General features: G+C 35.2%; 1 protein-coding gene across 1 annotated transcript; it reads right to left on the minus strand.

Annotated features, from left to right (window-relative positions):
• Positions 1-138: 138 nt before the first annotated feature.
• LOC149131391 (histone-lysine N-methyltransferase SETMAR-like) lies at positions 139-450 on the minus strand. Its single transcript, XM_089339559.1, has one exon. The coding sequence runs from the start codon at positions 448-450 to the stop codon at positions 139-141; it is 312 nt and encodes a 103-aa protein (XP_089195685.1).
• Positions 451-10,000: the final 9,550 nt, after the last annotated feature.

Consider the following 10,000-nt stretch of genomic DNA (forward strand, 5'->3'; position numbering starts at 1 on the left):
ATGACTTCCTAAAAATGGTTCCTTAAGGTGTCGTGAAAGCAATGACTGACAACAAATGACGCGCTGTTTCAGATTCTCTGGAGACAGTTCACGTGGGACGCATTTTCCAACAACTGAAACCTTTCCGATCCTTCTCAGTTACTGTAGAACAGTTGTAAGGGCTACGTTAAACTGCTCTGCAGCTTTTCTACAAGTAGAGGTTGGATTTTCTGTAACAACAGCTTCCAACTCTTCGAAATCAAGTTGCGTTGAACGACCATATTTTGGCTCGTTTTTCAAACTCAAATCCTCACTTCTGAAGCGAGAAAGCCATCTTCTGCAACTTCTTTCACTTACTACATCATCTCCATAAATTCTCAGAAGAGACTTTGCTACTGTGCTTGCATTGACACCTTTATGAAACTCATAGGGTAAGACATGTCTAATGTGATCTTTAGATGCGACGAACATGGGTGCGAATATAGCAGAAGATTATGGCCAATGCAACAGAATCTGAAAGACAAATGTATAAATACTCATCGTTACATTCTTAAAACATTGCAAAAGATACAATTTAAAAACAATACTATCTGAAACTATTTTCTAAAAACATCGTCTATAACCTTGCGCCAACTTTAATTCAGAATGACCGAACTTTTGGTGTTCCACATTTTTCATTTTCTTCGCCGATCATTTTTGATATTGAATCTTGTGAACATTTAATCATTTGAACATGTTCCCTACTTCGCAATTTGAAATTTTAAAAGTCCTATTCGATTATACCGTTAATAAACAAAAAATTGTTGAAACTAGTTTGGTATGTATATAGATAAATTTATTTAAAAGCAATTACAAGTTTTTCAAATTCAGGTGCAGTTTCAACAACAAATTCTCCCATATTATTTCCTGTGTGGAAATGCACTCCTTGTCTTCTACCACCGCTTCACAGCTGGTGTCGGTGTGTTTTTAAGGTCACAATGCAAGGACCTGAAAGTCATAAACTGTTGCAGTCCATCTCTCATAATTTTTCAGTCTTTTTTGTTTTCTCCTTTTTTTCTCGCCTTCTGTCATTCTCGATATCCGCCTATATGTCTTACTTCTGTTACGTGAGATATTCTGCTTCAAACATTTTGGTTATGCTAAGCAGCAATTCCATTTGCCATTTCTTTCTTTTATTTGTGTTGATATTTCGCCTAAAGCACTGACATAAAAGTTGTGCAAAATCTCGGAATGTCAACCGTAATATAATTAATGTTAGATAGTGGCTGCACTACTGTGGAAACCCTTCAGAGATAAATAAAGAAATAACGTTAAATTTCCGTATAAAGCCTTTAGTTCGTGTCGTATTTGGCGCTTTCTCTTTTCTACGATATCAATTGAAAATTATAGTTCATGGAATGAAAATTATAGCTCTACGAATGAAAATAACTTAAAATTATGATATTAAATTTTGCTTTAGGAGATAAAATTCCTGGTACTCCATCGGTTACGGCGATGAATGTTCAAACTGCTTCGAAAAACAAAACAGCCTAGACCGGGTGGGACGTCGTGTTCTTGAGCAAAACACTTAATCCTCACATTGCTCTGCGATCACTTCGACACCTAACGCGTGCTACACCGTGGATCTGTACACGCAAAGTCGATATGACGGAGTGAGCTACATACACGCATACAAACAGACAGACAGATAGATAGATAGATATACATATATATATACATATATATGTATATATATATGTGTATGCATGCTATTATTATTATTATTATTATTATTATTATCATTATCATTATTATTATTATTATTATTATTATTATTATTATTATTATTGAGTGCATGCCATCAAAGTGACACTGGGGTAAAATATACGAAGCCCATTATACCCATCATGACTACCCGTCTGATGAGGGTACACCAGGCACATGCATCACAACCATATGTGCGTGACATGGTGATCTCATATCAAGATAAACAGCGCATGACCTCGCAGGTGGGGCCCAGTTAGAATTTTCTTCAGGTCGAGTAGCCCATCCCACTCAAAAGGTCCCTGAATAAGGTTTGTTTAAGGGTGTTGAGAAAAACACCCGTTTCCAGTGGTCAATTATTCAAACTCCAAAGAATTCCACACAACACATGCCTATGATGCTCCCCACTACTTCTACTCATGATGATAGATACACATATCGTCAACCATTAAGGGACATGCTCCACTGGTTAAAGTCAAACAACTGACAAGCAAATCTGTGGTATTAAGCAGAATATTTGTGTACATGATACCACTTTCAATCAATTAAGATCAGAAGCCATGAGAGCCACTGCCTGGTACTGCATCCGGGCTTTTATTATTATTATTATTATTATTATTATTATTATTATTATTATTATTATTATTATTATTATTATTATTAAGTAGACGATAGTAATTTCTAACATTGGTACTAAGATGCCACAAATATTGTGGCGTGGGGGATTCAATTACATCAACTCAATTGATATCTACTTATCCTTTCGACTTGACCAACATCTGAATTCACTACACAGATGTAACTAGGCATGTTAATGTATTTTATCTGACACTACTGTTTCTGCCGTTCACTGCCCTTCTGTGTTTTATTGACTACCCCAGAAGGATAAAAAGCAAAGTTTGTTAACCTCAGCAGTATTTGAACTCAGAACATAAAGAACCACAAGGCATTCTTTTGTTTTCTGTTTTTCAATGCTCTAATGATTCTCATGTTTCTCGGTATTGCGTACTTTCATCGCAATACCGAGCGCAGTCCTGTGTGCGTTGGGTATGTACTGTAGTTTGTTGTGGTGCCCTTCTTTGAAACACCCGTGTTTCTTTGGAAACACCTATGTTTCCAAAGGTTAATTATACAAACCCCAAAGAATTCCTCTCAACATATGGCTACGATGCTCCTCCACAACTTCTGCTCGTGAACAGAGACACACATAGCGTCAGCCACTAAGGGACATTGTTAAGTGGTTAAGGTCAAACAACTGACAAGTAAATCTGTGGTATGGAGCAGAATATTTGCTGTAGCCCATGTTTTATACCAAGACAAAACAATTGTTATTATTATTATTATTATTATTATTATTATTATTATTATTATTATTATTATTATTATTATTATATTTTTAAAAGATTGACGTAACTCTTCACAACGGTAAACAGTCAAGACGAATAACGCGATTCGATTGAAAGATATTTTATTAGTTGAACGATATTTCGACAGGAAGTCTGTTTTTGTCGTGTTCAAAATAAGCAGTGATAAAAATTGAAAATTATAGAAATTTAAATTTAAAGTGCAAACGCTGGCTGGTTGCTCTCGTTTATAATTTAAATTTAAATTTCTATAATTTTCAATTTTTATCACTGTTTATTTTGAACTCGACAGAAACAGACTTCCTGTCGAAATATCGTTCAACCAATAAAACATCTATTGCAATCGCATCGCGCTCTTTGTCTTGTTTAAAATTATTACTATTATTATTATTATTGAGTGAGAAATCAGTGCATGCCATCAAAGTGACACTGGGGTAAAATATACGAAGCCCAATATACCCATCATGACTACCCGTCTGATAAGGATACACCAGACACATGCATCACAACCATATGTGCGTAACATAGTGATCTCATATCAAGATAAACAGCGCATGACCTCGCAGGTGGGGCTCAGTTAGAATTTTCTTCAGGTCGAGTAGCCCATCCCGCTCAAAAGGTCCCTGAATAAGGTTTGTTTAAGGATGTTGAGCAAAACAACACATATATTTAGATATACATATACGTATATATATATATTATATATATATATATATATATATATATATATATATATATATATATATATATATATATATATATATATATATATATATATATATATATATACATATATATATATATATATATATATACATATATGGCGGTCGTATATATATATATATATATGGGGGGTATGTTTGTTTGTCTGTTTTTGTCTCCCCCCCCCCCACAACCAATGTTGGTGTTTTCGTGTCCCCGTAACTTAGTGTTTAGGCGAAGAGACCGGTAGAATAAGTACTTGGCTTACAAAGAATAAGTCCATGGGTCGAATTGTTTTTATTTCTTTAATCTCCCAGAAAATCTCTAAAAACATTTCTCAAAAGCTGCAATTTCCATCGCAAAAATTCCCTAAAAATGCCTTGAGTAATAAAGAATACACTTGACGAAATACAAGTGGAAATATATTAAACAGGAAGAATCTTTTGCTAATGTACGAAGTTTAAACCTTGCAGATAGCAACACGTGGATTTCACGCAATTTCTAAAAGAACTACGGTTGTAGATTTGAAAGAAAATCCCAATCTGGATAAACCCTGAGTGTGACACAACATAATTCATTTTTAAAAATACCATTTGTAATATATAGAAGAGAAGAACAAAAAAAGAAAAGGCCCTTACGAATACATGAAACGTAAAGAGTGTATAGTATTAAGGAGCACATGGTATTACAATAGTTTGAAAAGAAGTTCAAAATCTTCCACTGCCTTGGAAATGTCCGTCTCTTAAGAAAAACTGGATAAGTATTGTAGTGCATTTTCTGTCATTTACTGAAAGTTGTTATTGGACGAAAGTAGAAAATATAATTTACATAAGGTCTTTTCTCAATGTTTTGCTTTCGACTGACGAGATTGTTGATTATTGTAGAGCGGTTCAACTTTCATTACTCCTAATTTAACAGCATTTCCGTAGTGACAGAGTTCCAGATAGACATATATTCATTCCTTTATTCATATTTCCCTATCCAAGTCGATTTCTTTTCAGGAGTTTGTATAACTTCTCTTTTCTCTCTCTCTCTCTTCTCTCAGCCTCTCAATCTTTCTAAATATACAGACACACTCTCTGTCTCTCTCACACACACACTCACTATTTCTTCACTACCCTCCATCACACCGTTAAATAAATAAATTAACTGATTAATTGAAAATCCATATAAATGTCAAGAAACCGGAAGGGCATGGGATTGGTATTGTTTTGAGAGACTGCCACGGTGCTGAAGGAAATAACCCAAACAATATCATCACAGTCGCGCTGAAGAGCAACGGCTACTCAAGAACTTTAGCACCGATAGAGCGAAAGAAGCAGGAGTTTACACGCTCCTACACTCCCATAAGATTCCACCAAAGAACTCTTGATGCGACGTTTGATAATGAACATAGCAAAGATAACACGGATGGAGGCACGGATGTAGATGAAAGGTATTCCCCCCATTTGGTAGGTCCTCAAGAAAACAAAGAAGAAGGTTTAAGAGGAAAACCTGCTAGGAAAGTAAACCCAAGTGCAAGTGTCCCTACCACCATTCGAAGTGTAAAACCCTGGAGGTGAAAGAGCCAAGCAAGAACAACCACAAGGAGCATAAACAGAATATTAAACAACCGAAGAAAAAAGCAAATTTGACTCCGCATACAACTAAAAGAACAAAAAGAGAGTGCACACACGAATGTGCAAATTCTACTTGAAAGATGTCTACTGGCATGGAGAGGGAGGTGCAAGCTTCTGTTTTGCTCGCTAAAGACCGTTCCACATCAATATGAAACAGGGTGGAAACCACCTGCCAAAAGGAAAGGACCACGCACCACCTGCCCCAAAACGGAAATACGTAGATGTAGTGCGTGCTACAAACCAGTCCTATCAACATGTCGCTGAAAGGGCGGCTCCTGAACAACAATCTTTTTGTGCATAGCACAAAAAATTGTACAGCAACTGACCTGGCTACATCAATATCACAGATGAGACTATCCCCAATACACAAGACTACCACAGCAAATGGGTCCAAGGTGGATACCACAAACAACAATACAGACATCACATCGGTGTTCTTACTGAACATCAGAGGACTGTTAGCACTTAGTAACGAGACAAATATTCCTTTCCTGAGAGACCTTGTTGCATGCAATCAAGCCTTACGCATAGCACTTACGGAAACACAACTGAAATCACATATAGGAAATGCAGAAATACACATACCACAGTATGTTGTATTACGTACTGAGAGAAAAGAAAGGAGTCATATTGGAGTTGCTATGTACGTCCGCGAAGAACTCACACCCCAGGTCCTTTTGTCACACTCAAATTCAGTATGTGACACACTAATTCTACATATAAGACAACTCGATGTAGTTATATGTACTACATATCGTTCTCCAAATACCCCGAATCATGCAGACAAGTTTGAAGACTGCCTTACAAAAACAGAAGAAGTTCTAGTTACATTAGAACAACACATAACTGTACTTCTTATGGGATGGGAGACTTCAATCTGCCCAGTGTCGGATGACCTGTGGGTCTTTCTCTCCCAGGAACGGCGCGATGCGAACAAGGACAGGTGAAGAGCGATGTGAGTTCAAATCTCATGGCTGGCCGTAACAATTTTTTCTGCAATATGTGACTAGTTTATCCTGTTCATGCTATTGTATTAGCATTATCATGCGTTTGAGAATAAATTATTTCTGTTTCTTTCAATGCATCTCAACGCTTCTAAAGCAAACTTTATTTGTTTACTTCTGTCGTAAGTTAAATTTAACATCAGCGTCTTATAAAGCTACATTTATAAATCCTAAAATTACGGACGACTTCGTTACTGGGCTGTTTAGCATAAAGATTAAAGCATTTGACACATAATTACAGGGCGGTGAGCTTGAGTCTGATGGCTGGCCGGTAATGATTTTTTATGCACCATATGGATATTTTATCCTATTCATGCTGTTGTATTAGCATCATCCTGCGTTTGAGAACAATTTATTTCTGTATCTTTCAATACAACTCAACGCTTTTAAAGGAAACTTTGTTTGTTTACTTTCATCGTAATTTATATATATATATATACATATACATACATATATATATATATATATATATATATATATATATATATATATATATATATATATATATATATACGACGAGCTTGTTTCAGTTTCTCTATATCAAATCCACTCACTAGGGTGTGGTCGACCCGAGGCAGTAGTAGAAGAACCCTTTCTTACCACAAAGCGACGCCAGCGCCTATACAATATTTAAAAAATAAAAAAAAAAACGCTCTAAAGAATAAAACAGTGCAGATGGAAGCGAAAGATGTGAAATGGTTAGAAGCATCGCAGGAATCACTCAACAGATTCTTTGAAAGAATTTCTGTATTTTTCCTACAACTTTCAAAACCCAATGAAATGCATAAGAAGCAAACAATTTTTAGCACGTAACAATGGGTTTGTATATTTAAACTGCTTGAGTATGTTTGCTATTTTCTTTTCCTTTTATTCTCCTTACATCCTTTACAAATCAATATTTCTTACCGTTTCTCGGCAGCATTCTAGCAATTATTTACTTTAGCGATTATACAACTTTACATATCCCCAATTGAGTGAGATATCTACGTTAAGAAGCCGGAATTTGATCGATGACATACACTTGAATTCCAAAAGCTTCGCATGAATGTCAAAGTCATACTTTGATAAAAAGGTAAAGACGGGAATAAGAAAACAAAAACGAACATACCGCCCGGCCCGTTTCTTGGTTTATTTATATACTATTTGTTTATTTATACATTTATCCTTCCACTTCAAGCTGTAATTAAATATATTAATTCAAAGGATGGAGTGACGTATTCGGAACAAATCTGGCGTGTTGAAAGCTGGGAGTTTATCGCAAAGCTCTCTTTAATAAAAATCAAGCACTGTTTTGTTTTATCTTTCTTCCGTTTGTATTTAACTTGTATTTTGACGTCCTTCAATCCATCTGCAAAACCTATTTAGCAAATACCATTGAACGTATCAAGTGTTTGATAAAGAGTTCTAGAAAAAGACAGGGTACTACTAGCAGGTTTCTCAAGAGAACGTTAGGCGACGGTTATTAGACAAGAATGACGCATATCAAACAGGAAAATCTTGAAGTTTTTGCAACACACCCAACAAATTTAGCAATTAGCGATGATTTATCAGCTCCTTTATCGCTTGAATTGGTCAAAACACGTTTTAATTAGATCTCAAAAATGATACTTTAGATATTTTCTAACACCGTTTAGAGTTTTTCCTGGGTTTTCTTTGTGTATATATGTATGTATGTATGTATGTATGTATGTATGTATGTATGTACATATAGAGACAAATAAATATATATATAGATAGATAGAGAGATAGATAGATAGATAGATAGATAGATAGACAGACAGACAGACAGACAGACAGACAGACAGACAGACAGACAGACAGATAGATAGATAGATAGATAGATAGATAGATAGATAGATAGATAGATAGACAGGCAGACAGGCAGACAGGGAGAGAAAGAAAGCGATATATAATATTGTTTGGCTAATCGCTTTCCAAAGCTCTTTGCGGGCGTCGGCTATCAGATGTTATCATTCAGTAGGATTTCTCCCTTTACTGGATAATCATGGGCAAATCCGTGAGTATCCGTGCAGCTAATACAAAACAGTTTTAATTGTGATAAAATTCTTTTTTCGTGTGTGTGTGTGTGCGTGTGTGTGTGTGGATAGAGAGAGAGAGAGAGAGAGAGAGAGAGAGACAGAGAAGGAGAGAGACAGAGGAAGAGAAAGAGAAAATTGAATGGTTGGTGTAACCATGATGTTCTGATGATCTGATGACCTAGATTTCTTTATTTGCATTGATTCGTGAATATTAAATTGTATTGTATAATGCTGAGCATACATATCAATGCAAACACATAATTTTTATTCCAAACTGAATTAATTACATGAAGAAAGCTGCGAAAGGATGTCAAAATTGTTAAATATATTCAGGTCTCATATCTTGTGACTTATTGTCGGCTTATATATATATATATATATATATATATATATATATATATATATATATATATATAATCATAAATATATAGGGATTGACAGTAACCTGCTTCTCCAACATACTGAGAATTCAGAAATAGCAGTCAAAGAACTACTGATTTCAAAACTACAAATTATTACTCTAGATTGATATCGCTATCAATCTAGAGTAATAATTTGTAGTTTTGAAATCAGTAGTTCTTTGACTGCTATTTCTGAATTCTCAGTATGTTGGAGAAGCAGGTTACTGTCAATCCCTATATATTTATGATTATAAATTATTTACCGAAAAAGGTTTTTTTCATACTGAGCTACCCGGCAGAATTGTTAATTATTAATTTTATTACTAAGTGATGATTCCCTGCCCTGCATATCTATATATATATATATATATATATATATATATATATATATATATATATATACTAACACACACAGACACACACATATGTATATATATAAATATATTTAAATATATACACACGTGTATGTATATATATATATATTTCTATAAATATATATGTGCATATATATATATATACATATATTTATGTATGTTTGTGTGTGTATGTTTGCGTGTGCGTGCGCGTGCGTGCTCGTGTGTGTGTGTGTGTGTGTGTGTGTGTGTGTGTGTGTGTGTGTGTGTGTGTGTGTGCGTGCGTGTCCGTGTGTGAATTTGTATATTTGTATAAATTTAAGTTATATGGCTAGAACGAGAGTTATATAGTATACCGTGTCCATTAAGACAACTGCACCCAGCAACAACACTGAAGCCGTCAGTAAAAAAAAATATGGAAGACCCAATTGTGGGATAGGCGTCAATTTACTTGAGGGATCAGAGTTCTCCTTCAAACAGGGACAACGTTTCATAGTGAAAAGCAGCTCCACATGTCCTTCGGAGAACCTGATATAAATACACTAACCTGCTCTGGGTATCAAGAGCAATATATAGGCCAAACAAAAAATACTCTACGTCAAAGGATGGCTCTGCATAGATCCCAGATCAAACTTCCGAAAAACAGAAAAATAGCATTCAGCCAATACATCGACATTTGAACCAATAACAAAAATCAAAGCTTCAGAATGTTTCCCCTTTATCAATTCAGGGACGATACAACCTGTAGCAAACGAGTTAGTAAAGAGTCGTTCTTTATCACAAAATACAGACCCCT

The sequence above is a fragment of the Octopus bimaculoides genome, chromosome 22 (genome assembly GCF_046866305.1).
Source record: "Octopus bimaculoides isolate indiv1 chromosome 22, ASM4686630v1, whole genome shotgun sequence".
In the NCBI taxonomy this organism is placed as follows: domain Eukaryota; kingdom Metazoa; phylum Mollusca; class Cephalopoda; order Octopoda; family Octopodidae; genus Octopus; species Octopus bimaculoides.

Coding starts and splice junctions, on each gene's coding strand:
- LOC149131391 (XM_089339559.1), bottom strand. CDS start 450: ATGTTCGTCGCATCTAAAGATCACATTAGACATGTCTTACCCTATGAG.